General features: G+C 39.6%; 2 protein-coding genes across 2 annotated transcripts; one reads left to right on the top strand and one right to left on the bottom strand.

The window, feature by feature from the left end:
• Positions 1-232: 232 nt before the first annotated feature.
• LOC145466821 (uncharacterized) lies at positions 233-4,405 on the bottom strand. The gene is made up of 4 exons (XM_081450531.1): positions 3,967-4,405; positions 1,957-3,474; positions 1,235-1,481; positions 233-970 (listed from the first exon to the last, which is right to left on the bottom strand). Exons 1-4 carry the CDS (start codon positions 4,055-4,057, stop codon positions 352-354), a joined length of 2,475 nt encoding a protein of 824 aa, XP_081306657.1. The 5' UTR covers positions 4,058-4,405; the 3' UTR covers positions 233-351.
• A 6,446-nt stretch (positions 4,406-10,851) lies between these two features.
• LOC145466777 (uncharacterized) lies at positions 10,852-20,882 on the top strand. Its single transcript, XM_081450489.1, has 8 exons — positions 10,852-10,995; positions 13,989-14,057; positions 15,050-15,232; positions 15,621-15,812; positions 16,530-17,933; positions 18,247-18,683; positions 19,024-19,177; positions 19,723-20,882. The coding sequence occupies exons 1-8, from the start codon at positions 10,932-10,934 to the stop codon at positions 19,827-19,829; spliced, it is 2,610 nt and encodes an 869-aa protein (XP_081306615.1). The 5' UTR covers positions 10,852-10,931; the 3' UTR covers positions 19,830-20,882.
• The last annotated feature ends 1,362 nt before the right edge of the window (positions 20,883-22,244 follow it).

The raw sequence follows: 22,244 nt of genomic DNA, 5'->3' as shown, positions 1-22,244 counted from the left end.
GCTTTTCAGATTTGGTTTTGAGTCCTGGTCATCCCACAACTCAGATTCGTCTTCAGAGTGATTTTTCGAGGCGAACTTCACACTTTTAATCTCTCTTGTGATGGATAAGCTGAGATAAGAAGAAGCCCTAGTTTATTCAGGCTAACTATTTGACAAACGCATCAGTGCCGTTTTAATCTCATGTCATGATCAAGAAGTTAAAAAGGAGAAAAAAAGATTGAATTGGCCACGAGAAAATCAGTAATTCCACAATTGCCTGATTTGATCTTGTATTACGTATATTTTGTGTATGTTTTTTTTGCACATCTTAATGACTGACTCAAGTGCAAAACTATATCCTTCCACTGATTTTCAGCTGGTTTTCTTGCCTGACCGAGCTTCGCCTTTTTCTTTGGATGGCTCATAACCTCTCTTCCAGGCATTGTCATCTACTACCATTGGAACTTCTTGATCATTTTTTCCTTCATCAGACTTGCTCTCTGCCAGATTAACGCGAGGCAAGAAGCTGGTAGCTGCTTCCGAGACAGTTTGCTCATTTACAAGGTCATGTACATCTTGTGCATCGATATTTTTCTCCCAAGAACTCAGAGGGAAGTAATTTACTCCATTTGTAGAACTGCTTGTTGTTTGTTGATCATCGGTTGGAGCCGAAGATTCGTCGTTTTGTCTGTTAGTACTTTCCAGGAAGAAGCTGCTGGGAAATCCTGTTGACATTAAACCTTCATCTCTCTCGGCATTGCAATAAGAAGGTACAAATAATCCTCTGTCGATGTTGCTTTCCAGGCCATATGAGTTTATTACTCCTGGGGTGTAACGTGCCACTATAAAGGTACAGGGCAGACCTTGACGCATTCCGAAAGCTCTCCCGATGCCCATATGACTGGTTCCTTTCCATATCAACTGCATGAAGTTCTTTGTGTTTGGTTGAGTGGTCCGCTTGCTCCAGTCCATATAACAAACTTGCGTATACCTGCAATTAGTTTGTGTAAAAGATTTTACATTTTGCTTGTGATTTGCCGATAAAATCTGGCCATGCTATTAGTTAGGCAAAACAAGCAAGCTAGATATATACGACAGCAGTGGGTCCCTGGCCACACAATGTGCTTATTGCAATAAAACAAAGTGAAATGACATGGCAGGAGATGACATGATATGATACCGAAAAAAAAAGACATTCTTGGTGGTGTTGCTGTAAGAGCTCATAAGCATAATGACCCAAAATAATTCTACTCACCATCTGTGTACGGCTCCAGTGGCGGTTAGCCCTCCCCATTCACTGCATCCTCTAGCTACATTATCGCCTTCTCCCTCCCTCCTAAGGTTTTCCCAGACTTCGTGACGTGCTACGCCCATCTTAGCTAGGTTTTTGGCAAACTTTTCCGCTTCTCTGGAGAGCCGTTCGCTAAGTTCCAGGGGAGGAGCCCTGTGAATAGCACGATATTTGTTGTGTGCCACAAGAGCTTCCCGTTGAAAATAGTCATCTGTTATCAAAGTAAAGGAATATTTAAATGAGCAGACAATTTATCCACTCTGAGTAGCCTGGTAATCATTAAGTAAATTCTGCCTTCGAGCCTAGTGGTTCATAGGCCGGTGGAAATCTCCGGATTCAACCTCTTCCTTCCTCGGTGGGAAGATAATCACTGCAGGGTCGCATCCCAAAATTTTAAATCCGCCGGCACCCATTTATACACCTAGATGGAAAGAGTCACTGTGAGAATAAAGTATCTTGCCTAAGAAAACAACACTGTGACCACGTCAAGGGCTAAAAATCTGGACCACTACGCACTAAACATTAGGCCACCACCCTGCGATTTAGCTTTACTAATACAAGCTAAGATAATTTAACTTTCATCGGCAAGGTCTTTAATCACCAAGTTAATGCAAACATTACTAACTTATCATTTAGTTAAAACTATATACTTAAGTTTAGTTAAAGAATATGTGAAACACCATTACCGGTCTCGGCGCCATACAAGGGTGATCCAAACTCGTCAACTGGCACATATCGCCGATTTGATAATGGAGTGATTGGATTGCCTGCTGAAAACGGTTCGTCGTCTTTACTTTCTTGATTTTGCTCGAGGTTGCTAGTATTGTCGCTGATTCTTTGGGTGTTATCCATTTCTTTTTCCTCAGGGCCATCGCTTTCTTCTTGCAAGGCTGTGGAATTTTCTTGGTCTTCAGCTAATTGATCTGTATTTACAGCCTTGTTTTCCTGATTGTCATAAGGTTCGTTCATTATGACGTTATCTTGGTAGTTAGTCAAATTTATTGAATCTCCAAAACCTTGACCTCCTATAGACTCATGGTCATTCTCGTAAACTAGTTCTGTCTGATTCTGCTCTGATATTCTAGACTGGTGCCCGAACGTCTCCTGTTTCAGCGATTCGTCGTCGAAAGTAGAAGGATAAACGCTTTCATTATTGTGAAGACCATGGCCTGTTATCCTTTCCATCTCATATCCATCTTCTTCTTCTTCCTTATTTCCAGCCTGGCTTGCATTGCTAGGCTGTGTTGGCAATTGATTTGGTTGCTGGTTACTTTCATTATTATGAACACCCCCAGAAAGATTATCATGTGTTTTAGAGAGGTTGTTTTTTGGACCTTGTGTTAACTGCGCTTCCGAAACGTTTGAAATAGTAGTGTTGTTATGGAAGTCTACATGATCTGCTGACTGGTTTGTCAAATGAGCACCTTTTACTCGCACCCCTTGGGCTTGGAGTTGAATAGGAGGGGCAGGGTTATAAAAAAGCACTCCACTACTATTGTGATGCATATTCACTTGAGAGGTGTTTTGACCTGTAATATCAGAACTTACATTCCCTTTCTGTACAGTGGGCGTTACGGCATAGGATCCCTTCTTATTTTCTTTTGTGAATATCAAAGGCTCTCCCATCACAATAATCTCTTCATCCAAGGGCGTGTTAGCTATTAAAGCCGATTGAGTTTGAAATTGTTCCACAGGAGACATCACCTTGTTCATGTATTTGCTGTTCGGTCGAGGTTTTGCTTTCCATTCAAGCCTTGGTCCTGCGCTTGAGTTAACTGTAGATGTTCCAAATCTCGAAACGCGTACGCCAATGTTGATCGTTTTGCTCCGATTAAGAGGAACTCCAACCAAATTCAAGGTTTTGACATTATAGTTGTTCTGTGTTGTGTTCACTCCCATTTCTTTTCCACGAAGTTGTCCATTTAGGATATTGGTGAAAGCATTTGCTTTTCTGATTTTCTTTACCTTTTTCAACTCCTGAAAAGTTGCCAATGGTGGATGCAGTTGTTTTTTTGAAGCGTTGGAGTCAAATGGCAGTGTTTTACGTTGCACGGGAAGAGTGAATGCAAAACTCAATGAGTTCGAATCTGAGGAAGACTTTTGAAAGACACGCGGCACTGTCATTCTTTCTTTTCCCGACTGATTCTTGATAAAATTCTCATCACCATTTCGTGAAAACAATCCAGTGAGCTTGGCTGAAGAGGCTGATAAGACATTGAGATATAAGTTATTGTATGGCAAACATCTCGTTGCAGAGTTAATATACCGCGTATTCACTGTTCATTCCCCCTCCATTTTCTGCGATTGCGTTGTGGCCGAATGTAATCTAAGAGAATATATTTATAAATGCAACTTAGCAGGGCTAATAAGTCTCTTGACTGTTCTTATCATTCAACCCCTTTCTGAGGCTAGCTTGAGCGCAGTTAATTTGAGCTGATTAGCTATAACTGCTTTAACAGTCATCAAACGTATAAAGAACGCAGATTTTCCTCAGATTTTGCTTCCAGAAACGATTTCCTGGGCAGACATGTTAACTATGTTCAGGCAGCAAATTTGTAGCCAGAGTATTGTAGGACCGGTTAGCCGAAGGAGTTGCGTTTATGTTCCTCAAAAGCAGGCTATATATATATTGATTCCACATCACCGCTGGTCTGGTTGTGATCGTGTATGTTACTTTAAGTCTTATTTGTTCTTACCTGGTTTTACTCCATCTGCTAAGTGGAGCACAATCACCATGCATGATAAAATATACATTTTCACATCGACGTTTGCCAGCAGAGAGTACATCTATTGAACTAATTCTTCAAGCATAGCTCAGTTTTCTTCTGTTAGAATGCAGCAACCAAAAACAACTTAAAGAAAGCTGAAAGAAAATTGAGATGGTCAACCCGGATACTTTCTATGACTTAAACCTAATAGTGACCGGCCAGGTTTAGACGATCTGCATGAGGGTGATGGAATCTTAGTTATTAGTTGAATTTTCGGTGCTTTCTTAGCTACCAGTTAAAATTTCAGCGGTTATCAGTAAATGTTGCCGATTTCAGATCTCGGCTATAGGTTAAAAAACGCCGCGTCATTTCTCAACTGACAGTTAACTAAAATTTGATCAATTCTGGCCTGTCATTTAAACCTCACTCAGAGTCCCATTTCAGTCTAATGCGATCTGTCGATTTCGCGGAAATTTTCTAAAAATTGCATGTTTTCATCAGTACTGCAGGAAATATGTCATTTTTGTGGCATTTTAAATAACCACATCTGAACGGCGAAAACCCAACTCACTTTACTGATGTGTATTTTGGCTTTAAATCAACGACTAAAACATTGGGCCATACATAAGTTCTGTCCTTTCGCCAATTTGAGGGTAAAGTCAATCCAGTGTCACACTTTAAGCACTTATAAAACAAGTTAAGACATTTTTCCTTTTAAAATGATTCATGTATGTGTTGAAAATGAATGAAGGGTATCCATTTATGAACGAGATCTAATGAGACCTTTATATTGCTAGTTTTCAACCGGATTTAGTTTAGAAAGTTGGAATACACCGCATCAGCAATCAGGTTAATCCCAAATGTTCTTAATTAAGGACTTTTCTGATACTCCTAACACAATTTAGGTTTACACTTAAGGCCGGATTCACGTTTATGAATTTGAGATGGTTACAGCATAAATCACCAGCATCATACAAAATGGGCAACGAAAATTTAATGTTGTTGAGATTCGCTGAGCAGTTATTATCATTTGAAATCAGTGCTTGCCAAAAGAAAGGAATATTTACAATATTTAGTTTTGAAGGTCTTCTAAACAGGCTTAGAGAGAGGAGTTAAACTATTGTAAACATATTCAAGTAAACTGTAAATCTTGAAAGACCTTATTGCGATAATGGAACCTACCTTTACGATGACAATCATATTTGTTATGAGAAATCCATGTTTAAGCAGCGAAAAAACAGGAAACTGTGTACCGATATGAAGACAATTTCAGACAATCTGCAAAGTATGAGGTCATGATCGAACTTTCGATATAAAATCTTCAACTCCTTCTTGTCACGCCTTCTCTGATGTTGTACCTTCCACAACAGCAGGTACAAGCATTGACATTTCAGTCATATGTTTCCTGATTTCTGGTCACAGATTTAAACTCAAACTGGCCACCATGAAGAGTGTGCTTGTCTCTTACTTCTACGACAAGACTCTGCGACGATCGAAACTCCCCCTCCCCCACTAGGTTTGGTTTATTAGTACATATTAGTTGAGCTACAGGAGTAAAACAAAGAATCACAAAGTTTTATTTGCAATTTAACAAATCCACATCATCATTGTCAGTTTGCAATTGCCCATCTCCATATGAATGTATCGGCGCCTTTGACTCCTTTCGACAAGCTGTGGAAGTCTTTTTAGAAAGTGGCAATATAATACGGCTCTAATGTCATTCCTGCAGAAGCTAAACGTAACAAACACACTTTTTTCCATCTAACTCTGAAAAGGCACAAAAGCCTCGTCCTCGACCTGTTCCCGGTTCAACTATTTGAAATCACTATAATATTCAGCGCTCTTGGTAGCCTTTTGTCTCATCACATTTGTTCATTGCCATCACTCGTTTTTTAACCATTTATTTTTTAAACTTCAGGAGTATGTATGATAAAGCCTCTTCATTTACACTGCCAGCATAGTTTTAGGAAATATATTCCTGATTTTAGCAGGCCACGAAGGAACTCTAATACCCTTGTGATGAAAATGCAGTCGCAAGTCTTCATGAGTCCCTGGACTGCATCGAATTAAATTAACAACTAGCTACTAAAAGAACGAACAAGAACGAGCTTTGACTATTATGAAGGAGAGTTTGAACTCCGGGGAAGGGGGGATACCCATATAAAAAGGACGGGAGAGGAATTTTTGTTTTGTGGGCGTGGCTTGAAATGTTTTTCACCCTTAAGAGGTACCAATTCTAAAAACACCGCATTATTTGCTGTTATATTGTTTTCGGCTCAATACCCTAACAGGTACGAAAACTGTCCTTTTAACCCCTAAAAGGTACGACGAGCACCACCGTCCTTTTAATATGGGAGTCGCCCTCCCCCCCCCCCCCCCGGTGGTTTAAACTACCACTCTTGCCTTTCAACTCATTCCAAGACTCTCATTAACTGTTCACTGTCATGCCCTTAATTTCACTGAAATTGAAGCTGTTGAGTTGTTAAGTTATTTGACCAGCAAATCAAAAGTACACGAAAGATTTAGGCAATGACAGCCTCGAGATAAAGTGATCTCTGCACTTTCGTTATGTTCACGTATTGTATATGTCATTCCCACTGGTCTGGGATGCACTGATTAAAGTCACTGAAAGCTTAAAAATAAGATACTTTCCTTTTACACTTCACTAGTTAAACTTTTTCTATTTTCGTGCATATTTGTCTGGAATTTTTCGTCAGGACTGGCATAAAGGTAAATAAAGAAATTTCTTCTGATTAAAATAAAATGTTGAAAGGCCCAGGCATAACCCTGGTATCGGCACGTTTTTTTGTTTTTTTGTTTTTTTGTTTTTTGATCGTCAGCCTTGGGGAGGTGGGGGGTCCCACCCATGTATTTCCAACAGTATTGACTCAGTAGAAATTAAACGAACATAGAATGGAAAGGTGATAATTTCGTATCAGCCATAACGTTTTAACATGGCTAAATTACGTCCCATTCAGAATGTACACCAGCTTAGATCCGCCATCTTTGATTTTAAAACGTTTTCAGAATTATCACTTCAGCTCCAAAATTGATTTGAAAATCACGATAACTGCCACATTTTGGTGAACACCGTTCGAGACATGGTTAGAAACGTCAAGTCACATGACCAGCTAAATGACACATCAAAATGCAACCTTGATCTTAGGTTCTGTCTCATTTGCCTCCCTTGTCCTAGAGGAGAGAGACCCTGGTTGCTGCTGGTCGCGTTACTACCTGTAACACAAACTTCACCTCAACGAAAAGGGAGGAAAAAGAGAGAGAGAGCCTGGGATCGAGATTGACCAAAATGCTCCCCGGTAAGTTTCAGGAAAAGTCATGAGGTTTGATAACTACAACTTGAATGCCGTCCAAGTTTAAAAAAAAAATCTGAGCGGCTACTTTGTGTTCAACTGCTCCCCCCTTAAATTTGAATACTGTTTGGCAGTATTTGAAAACCTTATGCCTGCTTGCGTTTGATGGTCAACTGAACGATGCGTGGCGTCCCATTAAGTTCTTAAATAAAACGCATACAACAGGACATCTTTGTAGACTTTTACAAAGACTGTATTCATAAAAAAATTGGAGAATAACAACATTCAAGACAGCATTCGCCAGATTCGCAGACAAGAACGTATTCCCATCGTTTTCTCAAGAGTTCGCGTCCAGAGTTCAATGTTCAGTTCGTGGGGGATAGAGTCGATAGAACCATGCAAAATTCACGTGCATGACACGTTCCGTCCCAGTTTGCAACAAGTTCCTATTCTTCACATGCGTGATTTGAAGTAAAGCAGTGGCGGCCAAATTGCTGCTAAAGGAACTAATTTTAAAATGTCTGATAAACATCGTTAATGTAATGCTCGATTTCTTTGGGGCAGATTTATTAACCAAATCGCCAGAATTAGAGAAGTGTGCATACGCTCTTTTCCCTAATTTATTCTCTTATTTGAAATGTAAAAAAAAAAAGAAAACAAAAGAGAGAATGAATTAGGGATAAAACCGCATGCATACTACATCCGATTTGGTTTCTTCGACGAGTCATTAAAAAATAAAAGTCAGTCACTAACTTTTAAGCTAAGATCAGTTGATCAACAGTGGTTGACATATGTGTTTTCATCAGAAAATTTACACCAGACTCTTAGAAATGTCCAAAGTAGAGGTCTTGCGCGGCTTCACTTTTCATTGTGGTTAGGTTCCTCATGACTGTTTATGAGTCTTTCAATTCATTAGAGCGTTCCAGAATAGCTATAATAACTTAGCTGGAGGCTGAACTTGAAAGCTGGCTTTTTGAGGTATCTTCAAGCTCTGTTTCTAAACTTTTAAGAGAATTTCTTACTACTGAAACGGGTGTAAGAAAATGAAATTTTTATATCTAACATTCGATAATGGTATATCAGAGCGGAATTCAGTTTTACGAGAACTGCAGTGACTGTCGTAGCAACTTTTCTAATTACTATCGCACGACTAATTTCTTTGTTAACTGTCTGAAAACATGTCTGTGTGGTCTACAACTTTGGCGTGCATTTCATCTTGGGAAGAGTAATAGTTGAGATCAGTAAGAGATTAAATTTAACTGCAGGTGGTATTTGTCGATTGTCAAATTCTTTGTAGGCAAAGTACATTATCAACCAGGTTGAGAGCCACATTGAGGGGTATATTATTCCCATTGCTTTATTGTAAGACTGCATTGTTTAAATTTGTTTTAAGGCTATTTTTGGTTGTTTGTCGGCCTGCATGGCCACTCATGCATTCTCTTATAACAATTAGACATAGTTTAACATACTTATGTTGCCAGAAGAATCGAAATACCTTCTAAAATACTTTTATTCCATGGCAAAAAGTTGCCGTCCAAATCTTAACTGATTGAATTTATCCTTGGCATGTACAAGCACCTAGCGACGAATCAACAATCTTTCCACGTAGCCTTGCCAAGTTGTTCTTCATCATTTCATTCTTTAATATCAATTTGCTAACACAATTACATGTAATGGGAAATCGTTGATGCGCAAAGTTCTTTGCTATTAGTCTGAAACCGTCAATATGATTTACAAGTTTGAAGCCTATTTGTAGCCTAGTAGGTTAACTACTTAGCGATACCGAAAAAATCGTCCTGAGCGATTTTGCCAAAATCATATGCAACCGAACGTTTTGCAACTGGAATTTTAGAACCGCCATTTTTAAAAGGGCCTCCCACATTCTACTTGCCTTTAGGCAGTTTACTTTTATAGAGAAATTCCCTTGTTTAGGTTAGTTGCTGCTTAATAAAGTAACCCTACTGATCCGTATATAGTTAATCGCGAACTAGATAATTTCAATCGTTACTTAGAGAGGTAGCTTAGAAATTCATGCCACTTTCAATTAATATCTGTGCGAACGTTGCCAGAGAGGATCAAAGGTTTCGTTGACAACTTTTTTTAAGGATCCACGGTTAGTCGGTTAGGCATTTGCTCCTGGCTCGGAACGCAAGGAGTAATTAGGAAAAAATGTCGACCTCACGTCGCGTATCTGCTTCGCGAAGAGAGTAGTTTGTTACGCAGATGGCTACACTCCAGGAGTCGAAGAAAGAAGGGTTTCTTCATTTTTCAGTCCTTGTACGACCAAATGAAAGAGTCGTTTTCAAACCTTATTCAAAAAGAGACGAGAATCCTTTGCGCAGACTATATTACAAAGGGAAAAATAGTTATCTTATTGACGTTTGGACGGAATGGCTATTTTGGAATACTGTAAAATAAATTACTTCTAAACCAAGCGAACCCTTAGTTAATTCTCCTGCTTTATTCACCTGTTCGGTGTAGCATTTGGAGGCTACATTGTGTTTTTGGTTATCTAGCTCTCTTTTTTACTACAAATTGGCCCAAGCTCATTTCTTAAAACATTGTATGCATCAAAACGTACCACGGCCGGGCGCGCAATCAACGCATGATGAGACGGAGCTTTAATTTGAGTAAGCGATGTTACTCTATAGAGGGCAAGCGACCAGGTTTCGTTTTAGAATGGTAATCGAAACTTGGTCTTTAAAGGCTTAGGATGTTGAATGTCTTGTCTTCTCCGGTTCATGTTAAAAATTGGCTTATGAATCTTTAGTCAAGTAACAGAAGGCGAGACTCGTCGCTCCTCCGATCGACGAATATGGTGACCCAAGAATATTCTGGGCTCTCGATCATAGTCCATTTATTCGGCACGATACTGAACAATAAAAGTAAGAAGTACATTTATGGGAATTTATCAGATTGCATTTTCGATAGTGACTAAGTACAGTTGTGAATTCACTACAGGGGATTTTTTTTAAATTGAACACAAGTATTGAAAACAATTAAAAGTACTGCGTATTTTGAATAGATCAACCAGAACAATAGAGGAAAATGAAGCCAAGTGGAAACAAGTGACAGATACCCAACTTTCAATAAAGCCAGCCGATAATTATTTTGCATGAATGCACCTTACGAAGGCTTCCATTAAAATTCTTGGATCCAGCTACAGAAGGCTTCGCATAAAGCCCGTAGTGCGTAACTTCAAGCTAAGCGAGATCCATAATATATAATTATAAGATGCGGAAAAACACCTTTTTTTTGTACTGGACACCGCTATTGCCCACCTTAGATAAGGCAAATTAATTTATGTGTTTTGTGGATTGAGTCGATCCAGGAATTGGATTCTCTTTTTTTAAAGTTGTGTTCTCTGGTTTATATTAGAAATTGATTTAGGAATCGTTATAAAATTAAGTAAAAACAGGCGAGACTCCTCGTTTCTCAACTGAATTGAGCTGTGTCCCACGAATACTCTGGGCTCTTTCCTGATGGAAAACAAGTACTGCATATCTTGGAAAGGTCAGCGAAAACAATGGTGGAAAGTGAAGCCAACTGGAAACAACTGACAGATTTCCAACTTTTAAATAAGACGGCCGATAATTCTTTTGTGTTAATGCATCTTAAGAAAGTCTGCATTAAAATTATTGTATGGAGCTCCATACTGTTCATTTTACCCGAGGTGTGACGTTGAGTCACCTTGCAGGACTTAAAGGTAAGCGAAGCCCTGTGCTAAGTGATTGTGTTCTTTTAAGAAGTTAGTCAAAGTAAGTTACAAGAGAACTGTAAGATGCGGAGATAACCCCCAGATTTGTACTTTTCACCAATAATTCCCTCGTGAGAGACAAGGTAATTTGCGTGTTTTGTGGGTTGGTCGCCACTTGCGGTCGCTGTAAATACCCAAAGAGAAGCACTTTTAAAACGAGCAAGTGAAATAAAAAACTGGCTCTTCGCTAATTATTTCGCGTTACTAGCAATCCTTTCACGCGGGATGAACAGTTCCACTTCAAGAAAATTTTGTATTTTGGTCGTTCATCGAGAAGGGTCGAAAAATCTGGAACAGCTTTAGATATTCTCATTATTAAAATTCTATCGACGTCAGTTCCAGAGCGGACGTTTTAAGTGAATAATGGAAGCAAATAAGGTGATCATGGGCAGTACGAGTGTGGCATCGGTAAATTACTACAGGGAATATTACTGAGTTAGCAAACAGTGACAGCTTCTGCTCCAAAAAAGTTTGCAAAAGTTGCAAATCTTGAAGGCGGCGAGCGAAACGCTACGGTACATTAATTTCGTCTGGTGCTATGAGCTTACAGTACACCGATATTAAAATTCTGTTATTCCCCTCAGATACAATGAAAGCTCATTTACGCGTTTTGCGGAATAGTTCGCTGCAAATATTTCAATCACATGCACAAGAAACATTAAAGAAGGAAAGTGAGTTTTAATATTGACTTTTTGCTCATCTATTCTCTGTTCACGTCCCCTTGACTGATAGAAGGATTTTTCTTCGAACGCGAAGTCTGTTCTAGTGAACTCTCGAGGACAACGGTTGAATAATTCCACTTTTTTTCTTAGCGATGCATTAAATGATTTCTTTCATCCCCTGATCAGAACTCATGTGTCTTCGTGCACTCGAGATAAACTGTTTCAAAACCAAAGAAACTTAAATATTCAAGCCATTTTTCAAACCACTGTCTGCGCCAAGAGTAACATAAACAAAAGCGCAATTCACGCACGACGAGATAGGAGTTGATTTGAGTAAGTAATGTTACCCTATATAGAAGTTTAAGAATGCTTATCAGTGCAAAACATGTTATTTAGAGACCTAGGAGTGTGATTCTCCTTTTATTAAGCTGTCTCTCTCTCTACATCTGGCTGATGGTAGAATTTGGTTCAGGAATGTTTATAAAGTAGAGCAGTAATAAGCGCCGCGCCACTCTTCGCCTCTCCATTGAACGATGACGCATGAATGTTCTGGTTTCTCATTGCCGGTTTTCTCCAGGTTTATACCATTGTTAAATTACATGATTGCAGACCGAATTGAACAAATGTCATTAATGGCGAGAATAAACGTAAGATGCGCGAAGAATAAAAGCAAGATTACATAAAAAGTATATATTTACATTAGTGAATTCACCGCATGGGCATTTTTTTTTAAATTGAAAACAAGCACTGCGTATCTTGAAAAGGCCAGCGAAAACAATCGAGGAAAGTGAAGCCAAGTGGAAACAACTGACAGATTTTCAACCTTTAAATTACGCTAACGGATAATTCATTTGTCTGGATGCATCTTAAGAAAGTCCGCATTACAATTCTTGTATCACTCTCCATGCTGTTTGTTTTACACAAGGTGTGGCGTTAAGTATCTTGCAAGGCTTAATTAAGGCAAACGAAGCCGGCTGTGATTTTAATTGTGCCCTTTCATGAAGTTAATCAAAGTCAGGTAGATGAGTACCATAAGACCCGAAACTATACAACTTTTTTGTGCTCAGCTCACCTTTACTTCCCTTCTGAGATGCAAAGTAATTTGCCTGTTTTGTGTGTTGGTCGCCGCTATGGCTTGCTGCAGACAGAGTAAGAGAAACACTTTTGAGACCAACAAAGCAGAGCCAAAACTGACTTTTCGCTAAATATTTCGCGCTAGCAATTCTTTCAATGGACAAAAAGGGCTTCATCTCAGGAAAAAATTATTCCAATGTGACGTGGTCGCCGTGTAGAGAAAGATTTCGAAAAACTTGACGTATTCTCATTGTGGAAATTTGTTCGACGTCTGTCTTGTTAAGCACCGGAGCTTATTTTTCAGTGAATCATAGACGCAAATAAGGAGATTATGGATTGAATACCATGTGCATCGTACCAAGACCTAACGACAGGATTACCAATTCACTTAAAGAGAGGGGCTATGATTCTTATGCATTAGATAAACTTCATCCTGTCTGTGGTTGAATGGATTTTTTGAACTCTTACCTCGGGCTTACTGAGTTCTCCTCCGGTTGTTTATTCCAGACGTACAAGACTCTTTCGCTTATAATTAGAGCTTACAAACATTTTTGTGGACGTTTGCGCTCTTCATGTCTTGCCCGACTGATAAAACGCGCTCCTACTTTTGTTCTTGTTTTAAACAAGAGGAAAATCGAATGTTTAATCAGTCCTAAAATAAACTTCTGCATGCCAAGAATTTTCTAGGATCACCAGAAAACAGGGATTGTATTGGTTTTATGAATTGGGTGACTTCCTGTACGCTATTTAAGCTACATCTCCAATAATTACACATACGCATACAGAGTGTGGTAAGACATACAGCAATAAAACCTATTTTCCTGTTTTCATGCCTGATCAGATCAGATTTTTAAGGAATGAACAAAACAACCAGCCATTTTTTAAAGTTAGGAAACCTTTGTTGCACCATTATCTGCCTCAGGTGCAACAAAGCGAGGTCTCTTCTGTACCCACCGTCGTGCTGTTTCTGGCAACTTTCCGTTTGATTCTTCTTCTAGCTTAAATTTATTGATTTTCAGTACCCTGGGATCCACGGTAATAAGCTATGCTGTAGTGGTCTCCCCGCCTAATGAATTTTTAATGTATATAAAATAAGTTAGTATTTTAGTTAGGCGAAGTTGAATAAATTAAAAAAAATTGTTCCCTGTTATTTTATTTTTATTCAAACACACGAAATTAACCATTTTGATCGTTTTCTTGTTTTAGCTATTTGCGACCTGAAAATGAAGCTCTGGCTATTTGTCATCGTTTGTTATGTTCCAGCGTCATTCTCAGGTTAGATTTGTCTGTCAGGTTATGGGTTGGTTTGTTTTGTTTAATTTAAGAACATTAGCAGATTTCACTCTAGGCTATTCAGACCGGACTTTTCTTTTTGGTCCTCTAGAACCGTGCACCCTAGATTTATAACACTTCAAAAATATTTCTTTCGAGTTTATTTACGCAGGACTGTGACGTCATATGAGGTAAAATGACGTTACAATTACGAAGCAGCCACCATCTTTGATCCGCTATCCTGGATCTATGGTTGTTTTAAAACTTTAAAAAAAACCAATTAAACTGACTCTAAAATAATCAAAACCATAGGAAAAGCTAAGCTATCTAAAGCAAGAAAGATATATGTTCTCTTCACTGAAAACAGGAAAATAAAGAATTAAAAAAAGGGTGTACCATAGTAATGTTGCCACGGAAAAATGTAGACCCTTGACCACTGACATACCATAGCAAATTTTATCAGGTAATTTTTTAAATAAGTCACAAATGAGAAGTTCGTGGTTTTTGCGTTTTAAAAGTTGCAAGTCGGTCCGGTTTGAATAGGGTTACAGCTCACAACAACCTCTTCAGACCCAGGGTCAGATAATCTATAGCGAAGTGACACTTTGAATAAATGAAGGGATGACCATTTTTTTCTCTCTGCTGTTATAGTTCGGGGATTATCAAATAAGGGAATCAACGATTTTGTGTATCAAAGGACATTAATGGTTAATGCTGAGACCACATTTTGAACCGGTTTTGCAGCATACCGCAAACCAGGCTCAAGATCTCAGTTACTTGTAGGATATCACCAATCACCCCTACACAGTATTTTAACAGCTGATTTTTTTATATTACTCATGTTACAGGTTTTAGCAATGATTTTACTTTTATTAATATCCTACACAGTCACTTGCTTCATTGTAAGCTTAGGCTTTTGCCGTTGTATCTTAATTATTCATTAGTAATAACAGCGATCGGTGATCGATCGACTGAATGATCTTACGTATTTGCAGCCTTGCCTTGCGGTTACACTACTTGGAGTTGCTGGTCTTACTGTGACGCTTCATGTGGAGATAAAATTCAATCTCGTGAAAGAAGCTGTACCAATCCCCCTCCTTCATTACCCGGATATGACTGTAGCGGGCTGGGCCCCTCGATAGAAGTACGTCAATGCTACGGACCAACAGATCAAATAGGTATGTGGATTTGGGTGTGGTGGTCAGAAATACAGCAAATTAGATAGGCATGTAACAGTAAGGAGCATTTGAAGAAGTAAAAATTGCAGGCCGTGTCATTCATACACCACAAGGAATGCCTCAATAGGTTAAAGGACCTCATTTTTTTGATTTTATACTTCTTGTTACAAGTTTCAGTTTTGAATTTGATTAATGCTTAGCTCTTCCAAAAATTAGCGATAAAACGAATAAGTGAATGAACGAAAGAATGAATGGATGAACAAGGATATAGATAAACAAATCATTTAAACCACGACGTCCTTCATATTAGCAATGTTTTTTTTTACCTTTCCGCTTTTATCTGGAACTTCTCATTCATGAGCATTTTCATATACATTATTTATTTAAGATGTCGATGGGGGATACAACAGCTGGGGACTGTGGTCTGAGTGCACCAAGGATTGCGGAGGAGGAATACAGTACCGCACAAGGTGGTGTGTAGATCCTCACCCTCAAGGAAAGGGGAAGGAATGCTCAGAACAGAAAGAACTTGGACCAGCTATAAAAAGTCGATCATGCAATGAACATGACTGCAGTGAAGGTACAAAAATTTACCAACAAACACCATTCCTTTCGACAGCTCATTCTTTCATGGGCGGAAATCAGCCTTATACACATTATATATGTATAATAAGAACAGTTTTGTCCAGCGTAATATATATATTACAAAACTGTTCTGGATCAACGTTTTACGACAGAAAAATTAAAACGCAAAAGAACATTCTAAATGAGACTCTTATTTCTCAGAAATCACGTGATTTAACATACTTTTGTGACTCTGTTATCAAATTTGGACAAGGTGTAACCCAAGCCTTTTTAGCGTTATCAATATAAAAATACGTTTCCAGGTGTGGAATTTAGTAGAGTTTAAGACAATCTCAAAATTAGTCGTGTCATTTTGTTTGTTTTATTTTTTTGTTGTCAAATGTCGATCCAGAACAGTTTTGTCCAGCATACTACGCACAAATATTGCATCCTTCGTTGCTGTATCAGGTTGTGATTTGCAGCCATGCAAGCCCAATGAACTTTAAAATGGTTACGTAACGGTTTTACGCGCCATGAAAAAGTTAGCCTTAATAAATTCATCGTTATTATCTCTTAGTAAACGTAAATAAAAGAACTTAAAATGCCGTGACTGGGCTCCTTCATATAGCTCAAAATTATGAATTATTTAGTTGTGAAATAAAATTTGCCTTACTGCATTTTAAGTATCTATAGCAGCTGAGTAGTTTGACTCGAACTATTTGTGTTTCCTTAGAACCGACTGAGGCACCGACAACGCAAGAATCGTTCGAGACACCAACCATAGAACAGGAATCAACCGAGGCACCAACGACAGAAGAATCGTCCGGAGCACTAACAACGGAAGAATCGACCGAGGCCTCAACGACAGAAGAATCGTCGGGGGAACCAGCAACGGAAGAATCGACAGAGGCATCAACGACAGAAGAATCGTCCGGGGCATCAACAACGGAAAAATCGACGACGGAAGAATCGACAGAAGCACCGATTACAGAAGAATCGTCCGGGGTATCAACAACAGAAGAATCGACCGAGGTATCCACAACGCAAGAATCGTCCGAGGCACCAACCATAGAACAGGAATCAACCGAGGCACCAACGACAGAAGAATCGTCCGGAGCACTAACAACGGAAGAATCGACCGAGGCCTCAACGACAGAAGAATCGTCGGGGGAACCAGCAACGGAAGAATCGACAGAGGCATCAACGACAGAAGAATCGTCCGGGGCATCAACAACGGAAAAATCGACGACGGAAGAATCGACAGAAGCACCGATTACAGAAGAATCGTCCGGGGTATCAACAACAGAAGAATCGACCGAGGTATCCACAACGCAAGAATCGTCCGAGGCACCAACCATAGAACAGGAATCAACCGAGGCACCAACGACAGAAGAATCGTCCGGAGCACTAACAACGGAAGAATCGACCGAGGCCTCAACGACAGAAGAATCGTCGGGGGAACCAGCAACGGAAGAATCGACAGAGGCATCAACGACAGAAGAATCGTCCGGGGCATCAACAACGGAAAAATCGACGACGGAAGAATCGACAGAAGCACCGATTACAGAAGAATCGTCCGGGGTATCAACAACAGAAGAATCTACCGAGGCACCGACTACAGAAGAATCGTCCGGGGCATCAACAACAGAAGAATCGACCGAGGCACCAACAACAGAAGAATCGATCGAGGCACCGACTATAGAGGCACCAACAACAGAAGGATCGACCGAGGTACCAGAGACGGAAGAATCTACCGAGGTATCGACGACAGAAGAATCGTCCGAGGCACTGACGACAGAAGAATCGTCCGGAGCACCAATGACAGAAGAATCGACCGAGGCACCAGTAACAGAAGAATCGACCGAGGCACCAGCAACGGAAGAATCGACCGAGGCACCGACAACGGAAAAATTGACCGAGGTGCCGGCAACGGAAGAATCAACCGAGACACCAATGACGGAAGAATCGACCGAGGTACCAACGACGGAAGAATCGACCGAGGCACCAGCAACGGAAGAATCGACAGAGGCACCAGCAACGGAAGAATCGACCGAGGCACTGACAACGGAAAAATTGACCGAGGCATCGACAACGGAAGAATTGACTGAGGCACCGACGACGGCAGGACCAACGACAAGTAAAACGAAACTTACAAACTCATCAGGTATAAGCTCACTCAATACCGCCCTGCTAAGCACCTAATCTTCTCTGCTGCTTGGTACTTGTCGACTGTGATTGCAAACGTCCTACTGGCGACTGCATGCACACCCAAAACTGGGTCTGAGCTATTTGTGATTACTAAAGAACAAACAATTGTTTGTTGTTTGCACGGCTTACGGGAACTTACATGACGAGCTACATAACGTAAAACGTCTATAACCTAAAGCTCCCTACAACTTCCATTCTCAATTTTTTTTTTGCTATTTTTAAAAATTGGTTATTTTTTTTAGGACCACCTTGTATAAAAGCCCTTGACCTTGGCATAATAATTGACAAATCTAAGAGCGTGAGGAAACGTAATTTGAAAAAGCTAAAACAGTCCTTGGAATCATTTGTCAACTTATTTGATGTTTCGGCGGAAGGAACTCACGTTGGAATGATTTCATTCAATGACGACGCTGAATTGCTGTTCAATTTTAAAGACGATCGTTACCATACAGAGAATCAGTTAAGGGAAAGAATAAAAGAAATACCTTTGAAACTGGAACTTAAGACGAGGACCGACTTGGCGCTGACATTGGCAAAGGAGAAGTTGTTCTCTGTGGAAGGTGGTGATCGACCTGATGTGCCAAACGTGTGTATAGTGTTCACTGATGGAAAGTCAACGGGCAAGCCTAAGCACAAAGGATTCGTCCCAATTCCGGAAACTGTGGAAATTCTTACTGAAGTAGGTATCCATTCATTCATCCGTCCATCCACCCATCCATTCAGCCCCCGAGCCAATCCTGCAACTATCTATCCCGCCCTACCTCCCTCTGTCCATCCTTAATATATGCCGTGTTCAAATAAACGATTCCATCTATCCATCCGTGCGTCCATCCGTCCACCTGTGGAGCTTGGTTTTTTATGATCAACTTCTAGCCTGCTTACAATAAATGAAAATTCTTTATTGTAATTACAAGAATTTTTGCCCTCCTCGTCCCGCCACGCGACGCCACGGCAAAGGGTTCCCTAGCGTTATCATTACGCGGGGTAGAATACTCACTGACATCCATTTGATCTACCAGGTTAAAAAGGTTCATATGATTGCCGTCGGAGTCGGGAGAGGTATAAAGGACTCGGAATTGAAAAAACTGGCTGGAGATAAAGGACACTACGTGCACCCCGTAGACTTCAACCATCTGTCTTACATTTTGGGAAAATTGAAAGACGCCGCTTGTGGTACGGTTCTTATTTTTCTGTTTATCCTCTCCTGTAATATCCATCAGCCGATAAACACCTTAAACATTTTAAAATCACCTTAAAATGAAATTCCAATCAGTTGATATTCATTAGAAACATGCATTGAAAGGTAAGATTGATAATATGTATGATATGTGTTAAATGGCTACCTTTGCAACACTTCTTGAAAGACACAAATTTCAATAACATACTAAACCGAATATGTTCCAACACTGAAAGTGGTTCGAAATATGTGGGAAGCTCTGGTCTCTATCTGGGGCAGAAGACTAAAACTTAGCGTTTCAACGAACGTAGAATATTGAAACCTTTCGGCAACATTTCTTCTATTTTCCATAGAAAACGTCAATAAATCAAAAACACATTTTTGCAAGGTGTTCAGAACTTTTAAAAACTATATTTTTTGACTGCTCCGTCCAAATGTATTTAATCAAGCTGCTACATTTCGGTATCCTTTATATTCTTAATAAGTCATTTGTTCTTGATTCATCATGATATGCTTATACAATTTTGCTCTATACCTCAAGCTGATGCCGAAACAGATTACAGCAATGGAGGCTCTTATCCCTACTATTATGGTAGAAGATTCAAAAACATTCCTGGAGGACTTCTGGATGATCGCCGTATGCGCTGAGACGTCGCTCTACACACTGAGCCCACTTTCGGCAGATGCACCAACTTTTGGTTCACAATATATCGCACTTTTTCAAAATAAAATAAAATAAAGTACATTAATGATAGTGGGTATGATATGTAATAGTAAAGCAGTGGCAGCTAGCAAGTCAAATTACTGCCAGAGGGAACTTAAATCTTGAAAACTGTTTTTGACATGTAAAATGTATGATGTAAGTGATTATTGCAAACGTTCGATTACTTTGGTGCAGATGCATTGGACGAGCATAGCAATAAAAATCATTCAGTAACTCGAGCTAAGAACAGCTGATCAGTAACTGTCGTCAAAAGAAAATTTACACCAGAGTCTTAGGGATGTCCAAAGTAGATGTTATGTGCGGCTTCACTTTTTAATTGCGACTAGGTTCTTTATGACTGTTTGTCAATCTTCCTAGCCATTCGAGCATTTCAAGAAAAGTTACTGTAACTCAGTTGAAGGTAGAAATTACAAGCTAGCTTTTTGAGGTATCTTCAAGCTCTGTTTTCTAAAGAGGATTTCTTTCTACTGGAGCAGGTGTAGGAAAATCAAATCTTTATATATCACGTTCCGAAACGATATATCAGAGCAGTCTTCAGTTTTCTGAGAACTGCAGTGACTGAAGTAGCAACTGTTTGGCTCTATAATTTCTATGAAATAACTATCGCATTGGAAAATCATGCCAGGATCCTTGAGGCGCACGACTTATCTCTTTGTTAGCCGTCTGAAAACATGTCTGTATACGGTTTACAACTGACTTCGGAGTGCATTTGAAGTTTCGCGAAGAGTAAAATTTGAGATCAGTAAGAGATTGAATGCAACTGCAGGTGAACTTGGTCGATTGTCAAATCTTTGTAAAACAAAGTACTTTAACAACCACGCTAATGACGAGACCACACCGCACTGTAAGACCAAATTGTTTAAATTTGTTTTAAGGCTATTTTTGGTTGTTCATCGGCTCGCATGGCCACTCATGCACATGCTCATGCATTCTCGAATAACAATCAGACACAGTTAAACATACTTTTGTTGCTAGAAGAATCGAAATACGTTCTAAAATAATTTTATTTCATGGCAAAAAGGTGACGTCCAAATTTTAATTGATTGAATTTATCCCATACATGCTCTACCTCGTGACAAACTTTGAATTAACTATCTTTCTACAGAACGCTATCAAGTTGCTCTTCATCATTTCATTCTTTTATGTCAATTTGGTGCCACAGTTAATGGGAAATCGTTGATGCACAAACTGAAGTTCTTTGTTAACAGTCTGAGACCCATCAATATGATTTACAAATTTGAAGCCCATCTGTTTGCCATTTTGAGCGGGTCCACTCACATCCTGCTGCCTTGAGGCAACTTGCTTTTATAGAGAAATTCCGTTGTTCAGAGCGGATTCCGACTAATACATTAATCTTATTGATCCGTATAAATGTGATCGCGAACTAGATAATTTCAATCGTTACATAGAATTAGTAGCTCAGAAATTCACGCCACTTTTTCGATCAATGTCTATGCGAATTCGAACGGTGTCCGAGCCGATCAAAGCTTTCTTCGATAATTAACTCCATTTTTAAGGATGCTGATGCATCAGGAATTCTACTCTACAGGGTAGGACGGAAACCGATCTGTGTCAAGAGTGGTTTATTACACAAATAACCACACTCCAGGATTCGGAAAGTGTTGTTTCCCTTTTCCTTGTGCGAACAAATGAAAGAGTCGTTTCCAAACCTTACTCAAAGCACAAGAATCCTTTGTGCAGGTTATATTACAAGCGGAAAATAGTTGTCTCATTGACGTTCGGACGGAATGCCTTTTCTGGAATATTGCTACTAATCAAGCGCATCCTTAGCTAATTTACCTGCTTTATTCACCCGTTCGGTGTAGCATTTGGAGGCTGCATTTGTTTTAGTTATCTGGCTCTCCGTTCTGTATCACCAATTGGCCCTAGCTCATTTCTCAAACCATTTTCTGCGGCAAAAGTACTGTGGTCGGGTGCGCAATACACGCATGCCGAGAATAAAATGAAACTTTAATTGGAGTATTTAATGCTAAGGAAAGTAACGTTATTCTATAGAGGGCCGGCAATCGTGTTTACTTCAGGTTACTGAAGAATAAAAGTAAGAAAGACAGCTATCAGAGTGAATTTTCGACAGTGACTCAGCTAAGTACGGTGATGAACTGCTGCAGGGGAATTTTTTCATTGAAAACTAATTGCGAAGGCAAGAATGGCGTATTTTGAAAAGGTCAGCGAGAACAATCGAAGAAAGTGAGGCCAAGTGGAAAGATCTGACAGATTCCAAACTTTTAAAGTCAGACAGTAATTCTTTCGTAAGAATGCACCGTGAGAAAGTATGTATTTAAATTTTTGCCTCGAGCATCAAGTTGTTTATTTGAGAT

Source organism: Orbicella franksi, chromosome 13, assembly GCF_964199315.1.
Source record: "Orbicella franksi chromosome 13, jaOrbFran1.1, whole genome shotgun sequence".
Classification (NCBI taxonomy): domain Eukaryota; kingdom Metazoa; phylum Cnidaria; class Anthozoa; order Scleractinia; family Merulinidae; genus Orbicella; species Orbicella franksi.
This window is presented reverse-complemented; position numbering and strand designations above follow the sequence as displayed.